The sequence below is a fragment of the Natrix helvetica genome (assembly GCF_964273705.1).
Source record: "Natrix helvetica genome assembly, chromosome: Z".
NCBI lineage: Eukaryota > Metazoa > Chordata > Lepidosauria > Squamata > Natricidae > Natrix > Natrix helvetica.
This window is the reverse complement of record NC_138554.1, coordinates 26945347-26964424: the sequence shown is the minus strand read 5'-3', so window position 1 is coordinate 26964424 and position 19078 is coordinate 26945347. Positions and strand designations below refer to the sequence as shown.

General features: G+C 43.6%; 1 protein-coding gene across 6 annotated transcripts in view; it reads left to right on the top strand.

The window, feature by feature from the left end:
- LOC309381883 (protein kinase C and casein kinase II substrate protein 3-like) overlaps positions 1-19078 on the top strand; it is a 62068-nt gene that overhangs the window by 4243 nt on the left and 38747 nt on the right. For 3 of the 6 annotated variants that reach the window (XM_081933196.1, XM_081933194.1, XM_081933195.1), the window contains exon 1: positions 1712-1941. The exons of 2 other annotated variants lie outside the window; for them this stretch is intronic. In XM_081933196.1, the coding sequence (XP_081789322.1) occupies positions 1716-1941 (226 nt within the window). In that variant the 5' untranslated portion in view covers positions 1712-1715. Of the gene's footprint in view, positions 320-1711; positions 1942-19078 lie in introns of those variants that run through there. One more of the 6 variants, XM_081933197.1, reaches the window with a different exon arrangement.

Genomic DNA, 19078 nt, shown 5'->3' with positions numbered 1-19078 from the left:
CATGCAAAGATCAATGCTATGCCTGTCTGGGACACTGAGTAGGAAAGGTAACAGCTTCCCCTTAGCATGTCCCAGTCAAAGGACTGTGCAATGCTCAGAGCTAACTAACATCAGTGGCTTGGTAACAAAGGGTTAACTAGTCCCCCCCCCAAAAAAAAACCTCCTGAAGATTGACATTCCCCAGCAAGGAGGAATTTTCCAGGCCTAAATTCATCTCCTACCAGCAACAGCCCTTTTTCCAAGTTTGGAAAATACTGGAAGACTGGAAATTGCAACAGCATGAAAGAGAAAGCAGAACCGAACAAGGAAGACGGGAAAGGTAAGTTCAAGTAACTTGAACTTACTTGTGAATGTGTGCAGCAGTTACGAGAGAAAATGAGTATAACTTGAACAATCAGGGAAGACATCAGGCTCCAGAGGCCACCCCAGCTATGGGAAGAAAGACAGAGCTGAGAGGGAGAGGAAGAAAAAGCAAAGAGAAATATGAGAAGAGCAAACATTGAGGGATGAATGTGCTGTGTGAAGAGAGACACAGCAGAAGCAAGTTAATGTGGCAGGGAAGAGCGTGCAAATCTGTTTCATTGTCCATGAATTAGACCACTGCATCAGATCTCCAATTAGGAAAGTGGAAATGATCGTACAACTTGTTTCATAGTATTGTAAAAATTAGGAACAGTTAACTAAAAAAATTGCTATCATGAAATTGTCCAGACCACAACTATTTATCTGTATTACATCCTGCGCTTTATACTGTAAAAAAAATTGTTGCTTTTTGCAATTTGGCAATAGCAGAATCTTTACTGCATACTATAAGAATACGAAAAAAAGGCTAGGATCAATTAAATCAATAATGACTGGCCACTGGCCAGTTAATCTTAATTTAGTAATATTTTAAACTGGAGTAGATGATCTACTTTAGACAGTTTAGTGGATTTATTTGCATGCACAGGAATACATACATATTTATTTGAGGGAATAAATCAGCATAAAATTGTTGTATCTGGACAATAAAATAATAGTGCATCATTTTAATGATAAGTGGATGAATCGTCAGATAGCTAATCGATTTATTAGATCTGAGATGTAACAGATCCACAAATTGTTAACATATTAGAATTTTTAAAAATAATTCTTTTTTGACAAGTATATTTCCTTGACTTGGTGGTGATTACTTCAATGATGATTATTTCTAATTAATTGTACTGCTGAGATTATCTTTACTCAAAGTTGTATTTTACCACAGTTTTTATTGCTATAATTTGTATTGTTTTGGTACTTGCTTTTAACATTGCATTATTCCCTGCTCTTAGGGTTTTAAAAGACCTTTAAATAGATTTTTTTAAGCCATCGGGTAACTCCCATTGAATGATTGACTGAAAAGATTAATCTTGTGCATGAATCAGAAAGATACATTTTCGGGATAAAATAGGATTAGGTAGGAAGAAATATCTGTTTGAAAGGGGAAAGGAGTGTACAGTACAGAATGTACATTCATCACAAAACTTGTAAGGAGAAAAAAGAAGAAAAACTGCATTTGGGGACCCGATGTAGAAGATTAAATATTGTTAAATATTTAATCTTAAATATTAAAGGAGAAAGACAAATAGCAAAAGGGAAAGCTGTCCGGGATAAGTGAGGAAGGGGAAGAGATAAAGGGGGAGGATGATACAGAACTAGAAGGAGGTGCTATGAATTAGTGAGGGTGGCAGGCACGGATGGAGAACGGAGAGGCAAGGAAAGGCAAGAGAGAGAGAAAGAAAGGAGGGAAAGGAGTTGGGGTGAGGGTGGCTGGGAGGAAGAGCGGCACAGCTAAGTCCTCCCTGGCACCTGCCCCAGCTCTCTCTCCCTTCCACCAACGCACTGGTGCTGAGCCACCATCTGTTGCTCTGGAACGGAGCAAACGGAGGACGGGTACGGGCAGGATGGGGGCTCCACCAGAAGGTAGGTTTTCCAGCCAGAAGCAAAATTGCTCAATGGGCATTTGTAGAAATGGGGTGGGGGGGGCGGAGGAAAGGGGTGGGCCCATAAAATGGAAGTTGAGATGCACTTGGAGAGTGTCTGGGGGTGTTCAGTCTTCTTCAAACTACTATCCTCCACATAGGTTGGATTGTAGCCCCTATGGTATCCAGCAGGCCAGGGATGATGGGAATTGTAATCGAACACATCTGAAGGACTTTTCCAGGCCTTGGAGAGTTAGTGTCCACTTCCCTGCCTGTGAATGTTATGCAAAATAAATGGGAGGAAAGTTTATAGGGTAGATTTTACTATAAAATGGGGTGCAAATGGAGAGACGTAATTGCTTTATGTCAAGGAAGAGGTATTTATCTTGGTTGTCCAAATATTATCCCCAATCCTGTAGAACAAACCACAGTGTCAACTATCCTGGGGTGGGGGAGAGAGAAGCTTTTTGGGGATGTATGAACATTTGAGAGAGAGAGAGAGAGGGAGAGAGAGAGATACCTATAAGTTTGATGCTGGATAGAATCCCAAATTAAATTATTCTTACATTGGTTTTGTTTTATTTCCTCTATCAAATTTTTATTGCTTTCCTCCAAAGAAGTCTGGGTGGCTTCTGTGGTTTTCTTTCCTCCCCATTTTATTCTGACCACAACCCAATGGCAGGAAGGAAAAACTAAGAGAGAATGCAGCACGAAGATTTAGAAGGCAAGACTATAATTTGTGGGGCTGATATTTGGGGAGTAAGATGGGTCTGTGTGGTAGTTATAATGGCTGGGACTTTTTGGACCGTAGATAGCAGTTGGAGAGTATTTTTCAACCTTAGCAGCTTGAAGATGTGTGAACTTCAATCCCACAATTCCTTAGTCAGCATGCTGGCTGGGGAATTCTGGGAGTTGAAGTCCACACATCTTCAGGAGGCCAAGAAACACTGCACTAGAGTAAAACAATGCTCCAATTAAAGTTGGCTGAAGCCTCTGCTGTTAGTAAAAGGATCATCAAATGATTGTGGTGTTTATTGAAACTAATCCTTGGATGAGTCGATGCGGTTTGGATTTGGGGGTGATTTGGGATGCTTCCCAGTGGACAATTCATAGCACTGGTGTTAGAAAAAAATATGTAAACAAATGAATGGGTTTTCTGTGGGTATTTTAAAAGACGAAAGAACCAGTACAGAATCATTGAACGGAATATGTGCAGAGTAGAGGTGGGTTACTACCGGTTCGGCCCAGTTCCCTGGTCGGCGCAGCATGTTTCCCCCCCCCCCCATTTTTTAATGTTCTGCACATGCGCAGGGCTATTTATAGGCAACTGCGTAAGCGTGCAGAGGGAAGCGAGCACGCACATGCAAATATGTGTGCGCACCGAACCGGCAGTAGTGGCGGAAGCAACCCACCATGCAGAGGTTTCTGCATGGAAGAAAAGTGGGATTTTGAGGACAGGTTGATGGCTACCATCTTGACTTTTTTGACTTCTTTCGGCATCCATACTTACACGGAAGCTTGGACTTGCTTTTCAATAAAATTCCAACAGGTTGATTGGGTAAGAAAGTCCCCTTCTTAAAAAAAAAAAAGCAGTATGTTAGTGAGCATTTGGAGAGATTAGTGGGTTGTTGCATCTGTTTAAGCAGGATCTAGTTGGGTAAATTATTTCAGTTTGATTTGGATAAACTTAGTAAGTGCTGATCATACATTGATGGGGAAAGCTGCCAAAATTAATTTTTCTACTTAAACAATGCCTGAATTTGTTTCCCCCTCTCTTCTCTCCCCATTCCTCTGCTTTGTATAATATATGTTGTCTTGGTTATGCATCAGAAGACAGGGATTATCCCACAATCCATATTTGTAAGCCAATTTGGGAGCCTTTATTTTTCCCTAATGAACAGGGAAGAAATTAGTAATGATTCAGGCGAACTGAAACCAAAGGAAAACTGAAGTCGTAAACTTTAACCAGCTTTGACTGACTTGGAACTGAGATTCTAAGTGTCATGGACAGTTGGGGGTGCCAAGGGCTTTCATTCTGAACCATCGAAGAAAATTTGGGTAGATCTTGGAAAGCTGGCAAGTCATTTCCTAGAATTTGCTTTGCCTCCACCCTGCTGTGGGAAATAAAGAGACAGCCTCCATCTGGCAATTTTGACCAGTTTTTTTTTATTCCCTCCCCCCTCCCCATTTTTTCTTAGTTGGATGGAAAACCGCAGGCAGTTCAGCCAAATTTGAGATGCAGAGAGGAGCCATTTCCCCTAGAACAAACCCTGAGTCTTCGCAGCCCAGCCCTTGCCAACTCCAGCTGGGAACTGCCTTCTCCCGCCTCTTCTTATTTTCCAGGTTCTTTTTTCTTTCTTTTTTGGCTTGTGGAAAAAGCAATTGGAGCCAAAATGAAATTAAATCGCAGTGCTGGATCTCAGTGGTAGGAGGGGAGTTTAATGTAGTCCTGGAGACTATAAGGAAAAGAAAATGGAAGAAACGGCCATCCTGTCTACCCCAGTAATGGAGCCTGGATGAGGAGTAACTTTGGTGGGATGAAGCATCTGAATAACATGTGAGTTGCTCAGAGCCGTTTAAACTGAGAAATGCACAGGTTAGAAAGGCAAATATACACTTCGTGGCAGGACTGCTAAATCTTTAACAACTTCTGGCACACAACAGTTCAACAGATGTAGATTTTGGACGCACTGGCGGAGAAAACTGTATCTGCTGATGATATCACATTATTCGGAGAAGTTAAAAACAACATGGGGGCTGGACAGAGCTTAAAACAAACAACTCCAAAATGCAGGAATGAGAAGAATACAGCAAATGCAACGCAAAGTAACTAAATGTAAAATGCTAAGGTGCAAAAAAAAAAAAAGGCTTAGTTGAACCTTCAAGTATAATATACAAAAATAAAAAGTCAATTTGATCTAGCAGTTAAAGTACAGGCCTAGAAACTAGGAGATTGTAAATTCTAGTCCTGCCTTAGGTACGAAAGCCCACTGGGTGACTTTGATTCAGTCACTATGTCTTAGCCCAACCCACCTCACAAGAGTGACGTGCGGTGAGGTCTATGCCTAGTGAGGCACTAACGTCATCACAATCTTTTTATTAAAATGCCTTTGTAATACAGGGGGTTTTAATAAAAGGATCCGTGCCATTTTGTCCCGTCCTTGCGCATTTTGAAGGGGTGGCGGGCAAGAGTGTATCGCCGAGGACCATATGCGGTGACCACCAGTGGCCAACAACCACAAAAAAAAAAGAGATTTGGGGGGGAGCAAGGAGCCGAGGAGTTCCTTGTTGTGTTTTCCACAAGGGAGGACAGTCCCTCTGAGGGGGGGAGGAGAGAGAGAGAGATGATGATGATGATGATGAAAATTAAGTATCAAAAACCTTTTGAGTTTGACAATATAATACGCTATCCAAAATTATAAATAATCTTATTTTCAGATGCATTTTTTTGCCTTCTGTTATTTTCTTTTTAAAAAATCAGATTTGCTTCCAATTGGTGCCTTCTGGCAAATTGCAGTTTTCTTGGCAAGAGATCTAGCTTGCCATTGCTTTCGTAATAGGTCTGAGAAAGTTAGTTTCTTTCTTTCTTTTTTTCTCTTCCTTTCTTTCCCCCTGATTTGTTTCCCTCTCTTTTCTCTCTCTCTCATTCTCTCCTTCCAGCTCTCTTTCATTTCTCTCTCCCTCTCCCCCTTCTCTCTCTAATTTGTTTCCTCTTTTCTCTCTCTCCCATTCTCTCCTTCCAGCTCTGTTTCATTTCTCTCTATCTCTATCTCTCTTTCTCCCTTTTTCTCTTTCATCTCTTTCTTGCACGTGCAAGCAAAATACCCCAGGATCACCGTGGCGGGGACAGCAACTCCTTCCACTGTGCTGCGGAGAAGAGGCACACTGTGCAGGAGACTCCTTAGCGCTAGACTCAGGTCAACCCGAGCTGCGGTCCCATTCCCCTCCTTCCTGAGCCAACATGAAGGGGACCGCGGCTCACGCTGATCTGAGTCTAGCGCTGAGGAGTCTCCTGCACAACATGGCTCTTCTCCACAGCGCAATGGAAGAAGTTGTTGTCCCCGCCACCGTGATCCTGGGGTATTTTGCTTGCACGCGCAAGAAAGAGATGAAAGAGAAAAGGGGAGAAAGAGAGAGAGATAGAGAGAAATGAAAGAGAGCTGGAAGGAGAGAATGGGAGATAGGGAAAAGAGAGGGAAACAAAGTAGAGAGAGAAGAGGGAGAGGGAGAGAGAAATGAAAGGGAGTTGAAGGGAGAGAATGGGAGAGAGAGAAAAGAGAGGGAAACAAATCAGCCCTAAAAGCCACCCCCGTCCTCCCTCCCTTCCTCTCCACAACCTTCCCCCCCGAAAGCTTTTTCCCAAATAATACCAGCAGCCATTTCATCTCCACCAAAGTAGATACATACACACACGTGTGCGCGCCAAACACACACACACACATGCACGCACACCAAACAATAAAATAAAATAAAAAATGGCAGAAATGGAGAAAGGAGTGAGACCTCCAGAAAATAAAAGAAGCAGGAATCTGGCTCATCCTGTAAAAAGGGAAATCAATGAAGAGATGAAGGTACATCTCTGCGCTCCCCCTTTATTGTCACTGTATCGCAAGCGAGAAGGGAAGAAAAAGTGAAGAGTTGAGTCACAGGAAGAACGAGTGCCCTCTACTATGAGGCAGGAGAACTGCGTGCCTCACTTACCTCAGGATTTTTTTAGGCTTTTAACCCTCACTTAACTCTGCTGGAGCGATCATAAAACGCCTAAAAAGTCAGACTAGATGAGGTATGCAGTTCTCCTGCCTCATAGTAGAGGGCGCTTTTTAAGAGGTTTTTTTTAAACAGTTAGGCAGTCATTCACAGTGAGGCAGCAGCTAGCTAGCCTCGCCTCAGCACTCGCCTTTTCCCTTTTACATTTTTTTTCTTTTCATGATGAGAGCGGTGAGACTGTGCCTGCCCTGCCTCCCCTGACTGCACGTCACTGCCTCACAAGGTTGTTGTTTGTGGGGAAAATGGGAGGAAGAAAGAGTATTATGCATGTTCGCTGCTATTTATTTATAAATATGAATTTTTATAAACATTTATTAGTTATTTATACAAATGAAAAAGCATAACAATCTAACGAATACATAATCAACTTCTCTTGAATATCTGTTGCTCTGAGAGATACTTTGGGATCCTGATGGCATTAACAAATTCCCACTGTTGAAATATTGTATGCCTCTCACTTTCCAATGTGGCACTTTGTACATATTGGATTCCAACTCTGCTTTGCCACTTTAAACAAGGCTGCTGAATTGCATTAGAAAATCTTTGGATCTCTATTTCTCACCTAGCATCCCTCATTTTAGTGGTCAGCATCATTAACCATATTGGAGACTACTGAGAAGTCAGGCATCTGAAGGACTGCAGTTTTCAAAGCGGCTCGGATTGTAATTTAAACATATTATTATGAACTAGAAAAAAAGGACAATTGAAAGAAGAAGCAACATTAATTGTTCTTGGAGAACATGTTACAATGATTGGACTTTTTTGCTTAAGAAAGGGGGGCATGATATACAATAATATCTCAGTTTAACAGACAACACCAGCCATTTAGCAGGTTCTGGAGGGAGCAAGCCAAATTTTTATAGGATTTCTGTAAAGCCTGAAAATGGGTTAATTGAATAAACTATATTTTTTCTAGGTTTGGAAAACATACAGAACCATCAACTAACTACATAATCTAGGTTTGGCAACACATTAGGCTGCAGTGCAGTTGGTTAAGCTGTGGCTCCATATATCATATAAACCAGGATTTGTCATGGAGTTTTCTAGGATTCAGGAGCTTGCAGAAGGAGGAATTTACGAATTCCACAGAGGGAACAGCTCTCCTAGATATAAGCCACATGGGCAGAAGTGATATTCAGCCAATTCTGACAGGTTCTAGAGAATCGGTAGTGGAAATTTTGAGTAGTTTGGAGAACCGGCAAATAGGCTGGCCCCGCCCCCGCTCCACCCAGCCTCCCAGCCAATCTTCGTTTGTGGCCCTGAACAGGAGAACGGAGCTGGAAAGCAGGTTAGTGGGATGGGGAGGGAATGGGGATTTTACAGTATTCTTCTCCTGCCATGCCCACAAAGCCACGCCCACAAAGCCATGCCATGCCCACAAAGCCACACCCACAGAACCGGTTGTAAAAAAAATTGAATCCAACCACTGATGGAAGGGGATAGAGAATAGATCCTATATGAAGTTGTCTGTGGAGAATTAGGGGGAGAAATATCTGTACATTAGACATTTTGGTAAACTACATAACTTAGTGGGTTTTGATTCAATATTAAGTTATCGTATCTGAGCTGAAAATGCAAGATGACCACCAAATGGCAGCAAATGTTTCTTTAAAGCCCAGGTCCAGTAACCCAACTGAGCAAGAAAGCAGTTGAAACCATCATTTTTGTAGGCATTCTGACTGAAACTTTGCTTCTATGCAATGACTTAGAGATACTTGCTTAGTATGTAGTATGTCTTCTTCCTGCCACGTTTTTGAGCCCCATTAAAAAAAAAGTACCAGATTATAAAGACAAGAGCTGCTAAAAAAAAGTAGAGAAAACAAACCATGGTTGCTTTGCTCTGCTCACCTGTGAGACTGATTACGTTATTTCTGGTTTGTTTACAACTAATTAAAATATAGCCTTTGTCTTCAAACATAAATGCTCCATAAATACGTGGGCAGAAGAGAAAAGAATGAAGGGTTCTGTCTGAATGCAAAATTGGATTCACACCTGAACTTCATCATATGACTGGTTACAGCAGAGGGAATGCCACACTTGTGTACCTTCCTCCTTAGGGTTTGAACACCCCCACCCCCCCCCCAGTGTGTGCAGAGCAAAAGTTTCCTTTCCATGCACAGGCAAAAATGTGCCTGTGTCTTTGGCCAACAGAAGACATTGTGGCAGAATGCTAGACTTTCATAACACAGAAGTTATCAGCTGGGACCTCCGTGCAAATGCCACCCTCATGCCCCACCATTTTTTTTCTAGCGTTTCAAGGAGCCTCAAATGATATTTGAGCCTCCATTATAATTGTTCTTAGTTTTCCTAACACTGCATCTTTGTTCCTGAAAGGAACCAAAGAAGGAAATGTTAAGAAGGAAATGAAATAGCAACACCACCATCATTTTCCCCCTCAGGGGTCCTTTATCTAGATTCTGTATCTCCACAGTGAGGCAGTGGAAAATGAATGTTGGAATAATGTTTGATTTTATTAAATTTGGTAGAAGGAGTGATGGGGAAAGAAAGGAGATGCATACAGTGGTTACATTTCGAAATCTGGCTGTCCTCTTTGCACACTTGCTAATTGTGTGGGGCAGTTTATTGGATCCGCAGCCTATTCTGTATAAGTAAAGGAAGAATGAACAATGTGCTTCTGTTTTCCTGTGCTTGAGGGAAATTTAATGTTGCAATGCGCTGATGTTGTGCCAGAGGTCCATTTCCTGCTTCTCTTCATCAGCATCCCTTACCACTTATGTCAGGGGTGTCCAAACTTGGGAACTTTAAGACTTGTGGACTTCAACTCCCAGAATTCCCTAGCCAGCCATGCTGGCTGGGGAATTCTGGGAGTTGAAGTCCACAAGTCTTAAAGTTCCCAAGTTTGAACACCCCTGACTTATGTAGTCCACGTATACCAGGACAGAGAAATTGTGCCAGAGCACCTAACAGGTAGTCCTCGACTTATGACTGTAATAAAGTTTGCCAATTATGGTCGTAAATTGTGGCAGTCGTAAAACAGGTCATGTGACCAACCCGATTTCACAGATCTCTTTTTGTGGCCGTCATAAAGCAAACGTCAGGCCTGGAAGCCATCTTTTGCATTGGGCCTTCAGGCCTGCCACCTTTAATGCTGTGGGAAATTGGAAGGGGGAATTATATGGAGTGGGATAGATATAGTCACAATAATATTCCTTTCTCAGAAAGTCAAGGATGTCTTGCCCTGCACCTGGAGTGGTGTGACTGGGAGGCATCCCCAGTTGGGATGGTGCCTGATTGGACCATGTGATGGACTTGTGGGTGCTGGGCAGGGGCTTGAACTTTTGTTTGGGTGGGGAAACCCTGGAAACTTTCAGATTTGGGTTTTCCAAGATATGCCAATATGACATCGCTAATAAAATGGAACTTTGAGGAAACTCAAGCCTCAAAGTCCTCTTTTGTCAGGGGTGTTACTTAGAATCCTGACAGCAAACACCACAATTTTTAAGCAAATGCTGCAGTCATTAAGCAAACCCACTGTTCACTATGAGGGCTTTTGCCAGAGACTGGAAGTAAATGCTGGTTTTCAGCATAATTGTCAAAAAATCCAGTCACATGCAACAGCTGTTAACGAGGGCTGGTTTCCAAGTGCCCAGAATGCAGTCATATGATCACTAGTAGGAAGCCACCAGCCACTGGAATCTTTGGGGTGGGGTCTGTTGTAACTTTCAATAGTTGCTAAGCAACTGATGGAAAGTCAAGGATTACCTGAATTGCCTCTCTTGTGCTTGCTCTTTTAATGTTTTTATTAAATTGATGTGATTTGCTGTAATGGGGTGGAGAGTTACATCGGTAGGGCGACCGTTGGTAAAGGGACTACTTCCTCTTTCCCGCAGCTATGAAAGGAAGGGAGAAATTTTCAACTGCAATTGGAGCTGGAATAAAGTTGTACAATTCAGTGCGGCTGTGTCTATGAGTTGGAAGTGCATAGCAGGTAGCTGAAGTGTGTTCCTCCTCCATCACTTTGCTGGCCTAGTCTTGCCAACCACATGGTAATATGACATCTCTAATGATAGCACATTGCTCTCATTCTGCTGATCATGAACTTATGCTCAAACCCATCACTCCTTAGCTAGCTGATCCCTTGGCACTTTGAGCCTTTTTAAAATCCCAAATACTTTTCGAGTTAGAATGCAGGAATTTCCAGATATTTATTTATTTATTTCAAAAGATGCATGCAGCTTATGACCAAATTTGGTTTTAGACAAGGGAAAGATTACAAAATTGAGCTAGCAAGAGAAGAATTTATTTCTGAGTGGTATATTTTTAACATTCCTAAATAATTTCTTAGGACGGGTTTCAAATATATCAACACAGAGTAGTATTTCTGTGATTATTTTGGGGATCTAAAACAAAAAGGATCAAAGGAAGGTTGGATGCCCACCTACATTGTGCTAGGCGTACAATGCTTGACAATGACTGGATTTGCACCGGCTTGGTAGAATGTTAGGGGCTTGTTTCACCATAGTTAGTTGAATAAACAATAGTTGGTTGTGTTTATATAATATACATTATGTAGAGAAACAATCTGGGTTCCCAGCCTTCCTCAGTTACCACCTTTTTAAGCATAAAAATACATTCATTCAATTCAAGGCTAAAGAAGGCAGGATGTTATAGGATTAGAAATGTAATCATCACTAGAAACCATTACTGTTGAATATATTTTGCAAAAAATATGACAGCAAGTTCCAACAGGTTCGGTTAAATTCAGTTATGTCTTCATAAATTTACTAGAATATTATAATCTGTGCGAAGAGAAATGCTGACAAACTTTGTTTAAAAACATGCCAAAATATTAACCATAGCAGGTTCTTTTGAGAGTTACAAAAATTGCAGGAGGGGGATTTGATGTTTGAATGTGATAAAATCTCTTAATGAACTCTTTGTGCCATAAATTGGTTTTGAATCAGTTTCAGTATCCTTTAGCAACTACTATGAAGATAATCCACATAACAGCACTATAGTCTACTAAAATGAATTACATACATTGTACCTTTCTAGACTATTTTAATGATATTGTAAGCAAATTAATACATGCTATGCTTGTCTGTTTGTGCCTTTTAATCAGCTTTTGATCCCTGACTACTTTGTGGATTAATATCTTTTTGAAAGGTTTTTCAGAAGCACCATTGCCTCCTTCCCAGGGTTGAGAGAGAGTGACAGGCCTAAGCTAGCTTCCTGCCTAAAGTGGACTAGAACTTCCAGGCTCCCGGTTTCTAGCCTGATGTCTTAACCACAGCACTAAATTAGTTCTCTTATTATCTTTGATGCAAGTAGCCAATTAGAATATTTGAAGAAATCAAAAAAGTTATCGAACAATATTGGACAATTTATTAGATTCATATCCCATTTTTAATTTAGGAGTTGAAAAGCATCCTATTGATCCCTTATCCTATTTCTCCCTACAAATACCTCCTGTATGGTGGGTTGGGTTGAAAGAGTGACTAGGTGAGTGGATGATCCTTTGCCCCTAATCCAGCATCTTCAACTTTGTACAAAGCTGACTTACATTGTATTTGTTGGTTTGTGGTCCATTTTTAAAAGGAAGAAACACCAATTCAACATTTTAAAAAAAATATTCAATTCCTTTTTTTAATTGACAGATTTGCTATTGTAAATCACTAGAAAAGTGTTGTGCATCTTATTTAGATCAATAGCATTTAAAATATGGCTATTCCCTTTGGCTATTCCTATTACCATAACAGCAAAGAATTATCCAAAGCCTATTTCAATTTTTTTAGCCTTTTAACCATGGTTTCTTTAAATATTATCTTCATCTGTACAAACATCCTTCTGGAAAAATACATTGAAAATGGATCTTTAAAATATTTGTGTTTTTCCTTAAGACCACATACATATTATATGAATGTTAAGTTATAACGGCCAAGTTCGCACTGCACATTATGGCATAAATCATGATTTGCAAACAGCAAAGTTGCTAAACCAAGACTGAGATAACCATTTTATGGTTTTATGTCACTCACTTGTCTGGACGGGCTTCAGGGGAGTTCACAGGCCAATTATGCAGTATTCCTATCTTGGGAGTTGTCATCATGATAGACAAGATAGCAGTTGCAGGCCAGACCATGGAAACAGTCCATAGGTAATCCCAGGATTTCAGGTGCCAAGCATGGAACAATTTGCAGCCTAAAATAACCACAGTCCATGTAGAAGTGAAGGTTCTGCCTTTGCAGGAATATTTGTTTCCAGTTTTGTCCTGTTTAATTGCATAGTCTTATCTAATTGAAACCTACCGTTTTACAGGACAAAATTGTTTTCTTGTTCTTGCAGTTCTAACAGATTTACTATTTCTAGGTCTCCCAAGTGAAAGGAATGAATACCAGTTTGTGACACTTCTCTTATTTAAATTAAGTCTGAAATTGAAAGAATGGGGTGGAAGCAGGGTGGGGCGTGGAAAACTTGTCGGTGGCATGCTGACAGCTGCATAGCAGAAGATAAATAACAAGAATGTGGGATAATGGGCTAATTGCTAGGAAGCCCCTAACATAACCCTCTGGTCACTCAGAAATAATTAGATGGACTTTAAATGAAGGGTGGGCAATTTGGCTGGTCTACCAGCTAAGCTCAAAATCCCTACACAAGAGATTAATTTAAATTTCCAATAAGAGACATTTATCCCTTCTTTGAAATCTGCTGGTTGGGAAAGATTACACGGTAAGTGTCAAAGCAAATATTGGGCATCAGGGGAAAAAAATGAAACACCCTTCCCCCAGTTCTGACACTGATGTCAATCCACTTCCTCACAGTTCTCCTTGCAGCTGGATAGGCTATCAGATATACAGATAATTCAGAAATTATCACAAAGGTGAAGATACAGTTATGAGGTCATTTGGTCAATATGATGTGGCCTACCCTTGGGGCTACAAATACCTCCCTCCATTTAAAAGAACCCCCAAATAGGGTGGAACACAACTCTATTGGCCCTGCTGGCTTGGAATTCTGATCGCTGTAAATCTAATACATCTGCAGAAAACCAGGATAGAAAAAAATTATCCTAGAACAAACTCTCAAAGAACATATGATGACTTTTTTCTAGCTTAGTAACCACAGCTGCAAAATTCCAGGTGCCTAGTATCTCTAGTATTTATGGAGATTCTCAGTCATCCAGGTCTTATTTGTTTCAAAGGTGCTTTTTCAAAAGGCTGTTTTTTCTTTGAGGAAGAAGTTTCGCTTTTCATCCAAGAAACTTCATCTGAGTTCTGAGAAGCTTCATTTCTTCTTTCTCAAGGAAAAAGCAGTCCAGTTTCCATTTGAAAAAGCACCTTTGAGGTCTCTGGTAGTTTCTGATAGCTATTGAGTAGCGACCATCGGATAGGTGAAAAAACCCAGTTCCTTCTTCCCTTTGACTCACAGGAAATTGCACTAACCCAGGGTTTCTTTAATTTTTTAATTAACCACAATTGGTAGGTTTAGAGGCACAGTGAACCTCAAATCAAACAAATGTTTAAATTCTGCATAAGAATCCAGGAAATGCTGACTTTTCCGTTTCTCAAAACAGTGCATTCCTGATTTGTTATTTGAGATTAAAGTCACTTTCAGAGAAGGAATAGCTTTCAGACGTTCAGAAAATTCAGATGTCTACAGCACATTTCATTTTATGGAGCTGAACAGATCCTGATTTTGCTGTTTGAATTCTTGCTGGGTTGATGCTACTGCTGTGCTCTTCTCTGCAATATGCTATTTATTTTCCAGCCTGCAGTCCCAGTTAACTGCAAACACATGTTCTCCCATCTGCAGCCTTTCCCCATCCCACATTCCTCTTTTTCAAATGGCTTTTCCATCTAGTGTTCAATGGATCAGTCCGTTTTCAAGCCATGCTGTCCAAAATGCCTTGGCAGGCTGGCTGGAAGTTCAGGGAGAGGAATGGTGGGGGATGAGAAGGAGAAGCACGAACAAAGCCAAGAAAAGAAAATGGAAATCAGGCAAGACTTTTATTGGGGCCAACCAAGTACAATTATGGGCAAGATTATATGGTTTTCAGATCTCTTCATCTGATAAAGATGAAGATGCATTTAATGCATCTGCTTAAATAAAGCAGATGCATCAGGCAAGGAGAATGAAAAGACAACATATAAATCCAGAAGTGTGCATGGTTAGAGTTTTATGGTGGAGGAAAGGAAAAATCAGACCGGTATATTACCTTGAGGGTGGATCTCTAAATCCTCAAAAGTTATGCCAAAAATTACAGTAGTGAAATGGCTTTTTGGCAGGAAATTAAACACAAGAAATGCATTCTAGCCCCAATCAGTTCAATGTTACTTTAGAAGTAAAAAAAGAACCATTTACCAGTATAATTGAGGGAGGGGTCACTGCTGGGATATCGCCAAAGCCTGATTGGTCCAGAGACTTAGGGAAATTTCTTTTATGCTTCGTCATTCCCTGTTGGTTCCCAGTTTCCCCTCAGTCTTTGGTCCAAACTCTGGTTTTGGTTCCCTTGAGGAAATATTTGTTTTAAGATTTCTCAATTCTGGATTAATTTGGCTAATTGACTTACCTAAAATTCAACTAAATTACAATTGAGCTGCTGCCCTATGAGACCGGGTTTCCTGCTTGCCTGCATGCTGGGGAAGTCCTGTCCGGACTTCTCTATCCTGCCCAGGGCTAGGGAGCTCTGTCCGGTCCCCGGGCCAGCGAGGGTGAGGGGCTCTGTCCTTGAAGCTCTGTGGGAGGGCTGTGAAGAGCGATCCAGCATGGCCATTCAGCAAGCTGTGGCTGAAGAAAAAAAGCTGCGGCAGCTCTAGTGGCTTAAAAATCGGCACGCAAGCTTCCCTCAGCGCCGCAGCCTCAAAGGCGAGCTGCGGCTTCTCAGCTGAGCCGCAGCTTGAAGAAAGGAGCCGCGCTGTTGTAAAGTGCACTGGGGCCGGCTACCCAAGCCGAAATGAAGCTTCAGCGAGCTCGAGCCTCCGGCAGCCATTTTAAGGCGCGCACGTGGAGGCAGCCATTTTGAGGCTCGGGCCTGCATCATGGCCATAAATCGAGGCTGGCAGGTAGCATCGGTCATTTTGCAGCCCCTGCAGCTCCTGCAAGGCCGCAGTTCCGCCAGGCATCTTTGTCAGCCACAGCCTTCTCTTCAACAAGGCCACATGAGTGACATGGGTGATCCCAGGCCTGACAGAGTCCAAGCCCCAGCGGAGTCCCTGGATCACACCCGAGCAGGGGATTTGGATAGACGCAGGACTAGGGCGGCGGCCTCTAAACCTTCTGCCACCCAGCGCCCTTCCAGAGCAACAGTCCGGGATGAACAGGAGCCAATGTGCTCTCGAAAAGAGTAGCAAGGGTGGAGAAGCAGGCCCAGGCAGCAAGGCCTTCCTCTCCTGCCAGATCCAGGTTGCCAATTAGACAAGGCTCCCACCAATTGGCTTCTCCTCCCAAGGGGTTTTAGTCCATCCTCTCCTTCTATCTCTCCTCCTAGGCAGTGTAGGCAATCCAGGCAGGAGATTTCCCCTTCCCCACCTGCATCTCTGAGGGAGATAGAGGAAGACCAAGGGGATCCATTAGAGGGTTCGTCTCATGACTTCTTTCCAGCTTCCATCCTTGCTCCCCAGGCACCCCTTCCAGGGCCTTCCGAGGATGAGCTAGATGACTTGGAACTCCTCCCTGAGAGTATTAAACACCTTATATCTTCTGCCATCACTAAAGGCATTGCCACTGGCCTAGCTCAAAGAGCCACCTCTTCTCAAACTGAGGTCAGACCTCATTCTGATGCTAGATTTCCCTCTTCTACCCGCAGGCAGGAGAATCCTAGGCTCCCTTCTCCTTCTGTAGTGAGTGAGGGGTCTGTCTTGGGGGAGGAGGCACATCAAGATATGGGATTTTCTGAGGATGAGGACACCGTCCCCCGTGACCCTCTAGCCTTTCCTGGTCTCTTCTCTCCTCCCATGTGTAAAACCTTATTACATAAGGCAAGAAGGACCACTAAAATAGGCACAGGGGACCCTGTCATTCTCCAACCAAGAGATCCCAACCTGGCCATGTTTTCTAACACTGCCACCAATAAGGAGGAGGTCCTAGCCCCTCCTCTATTCTTGGAGGTAGTCAAAAACCAATGAGTGCGTCCCTCTACTCTTCCCAACCCTTATATTCCCTTATAGAGAATAAAGACAAGAAAAAGGTCCTACCTACTAACGCAAAGAGGCCAGACACTCGCCTTTCCACTATCGTAGGCCTTCTTACAAGGCTCCTGATTTCCATCAATGTAGATTCTTATCTTACAGATCTGATAGACAAACCCAGTGACCTTATTACCAGGACAGGAATAGGTTCCAGGGCCAGTCCAGGCGGCCCTTTCGTGGGGGGTGGGAGGGTAGCCGCCCCTTCTGCAAAGGGAATGACTCCAACCCGAGTCTTCCCATAGGTAGCCTCCTGGAACACTGCGGACAGATGGGATCGGATAACTTCAGATGCTTGGGTCAGGTCGACCATCAGGTTTGGCCTACGCCTAGAGTTTCTCTCTCTGCCCCCGATGTTGTTCAGGACCTTCCCCCTGTCTCGGGACCCGGTCCACTGCTGCCTCATGTCCCTAGCCATTCAACTTCTGCTGGACATTCGGGCGGTGGAAGAGGTTCCGGAGGCCGAGTGTGGGTAGGGTCATTACTCCAACCTATTTGTGGTTCCGAAGGCCTCGGGGGGATGGAGGGTGATCCTGGACCTCAAGCGTCTCAACCGTTACCTGGTCTACAGGCGGTTCAAAATGTCGTCTCTCAGGTCCATTCTCCAAGGGATCAGGCAAGGAGATTACCTAGCATCATTGGACTTAACAGAGGCCTATTTCCACATCCCAATCCTGCCCCTCCATCGCAAATACCTAAGATTCTCTCACAAAGGGCTACACTATCAATACCACGTCCTTCCCTTTGGCCTCACCTCGGCCCCTTGCACCTTCACGAAGGTCCTGGTGGCATTGGCGGCTCACCTAGTCTCCAATCTGGTGAGACTCCAATGCTACCTAGACGATGTGCTCCTTCAGGCCCAGACACCCTCACAGGCGGCCCTCGACCTGCAGCTTACCATTCAGACTCTACAATCCCTGGGATTTTCCATCTACTTCCCCAAGAGCCACCTATCTCCCACAACCAGAATCCTTCATCTGGGGGCGGTGATAGATTCCCTGACGGGTCTTGTCCGGCTCTCCCCAGAGCGCCTCTCCAGCCTTCAGTTCCTAGTGCGTCAAGTACACACAAGTTGGTCCGTTTCCATTCTGACCTTAGCACGCCTTCTAGGCAAGATGGGATCCTGTAAAGGGATCGTTCCCAGGCCCTTCTTCGTTCCAGGCAGCTCCAATGGACTCTCATTCTGAACCAATGCAAGCGAATGAGCAACTCCTTAATGACAATTCATCTCAACCTGGAGGTCCGGCTGTTCTTGAGATGGTGGCTGTCTCCAGCCTTGCGACGCGGCTCTGAGTTCTGGGAGCCGAACAGGGTGACAATCACGACAGACGCAAGTTTGTTTGGTTGGGGGCTCTGATGAACTCCCGAATGGCGCAGGGTCGATGGGCAACTTCAGACCTGCGCCACAATATAAATTGGTTAGAACTGAAGGCAGCCCACCTAGCCCTCTGGCACTTCAAAGACTCAATAACGGGCCGCCATGTGCTCCTCTTAATGGACAATGTGGCAATGAAAGCTCACGTGAACCATCAGGGGGGTACGCACTCCAGGAGTGCATGGCAGGAGGCATTGAGATTTGGCTTCTTGGCGAAGAGACACTTGAAGTCGATCGCGTCAGAACACATCTCGGGCATTGCCAATCATCAAGCCGACTGGTTGAGCCGCAAGACCATTGACCATGGCGAGTGATAACTCCAGCGTGAACTCTTTCTCAAGATCTATCTGCGATTTGGCACACCGCTGGTGGACTTGTTCGCAACACTGACGAACACCCAACTGCCGAGATTCTTCACACATTTTCCAGCTTGGAATGCGGAAGGGACAGACGCTCTCAGGAGTAGATGGCCAGCCGGCCAGCCTGCTTTATGCCTTTCCTCCCCTCCCTCTCATCCCTGGGACCCTGAGGAACCATCATCCTCGTTGCACCATATTGGCTCAGACGGTCTTGGTTTGAGGACCTAGTCCAACTGTCCGTCTCACCCCCATGGAGGATTCCTCAAGAGGAAGTCGCCCTGTGCCAGGGGGTCCTGATCCACCCGGAGCCCTATTGGTTACACTTGATTGCCTGGCACTTGTGCAGTGCCTCTTGAGGAATGCTAACCTTTTCTCCAGAGTCATAGCGACCATCGAGGCCTCCAGGCGACCATCTACCATGCAAATCTACAAGTCAACGTGGTCAATGTTCGTTAAATGGTGTTCCCCTCTGGGTATCTGCCCGACCGAGGG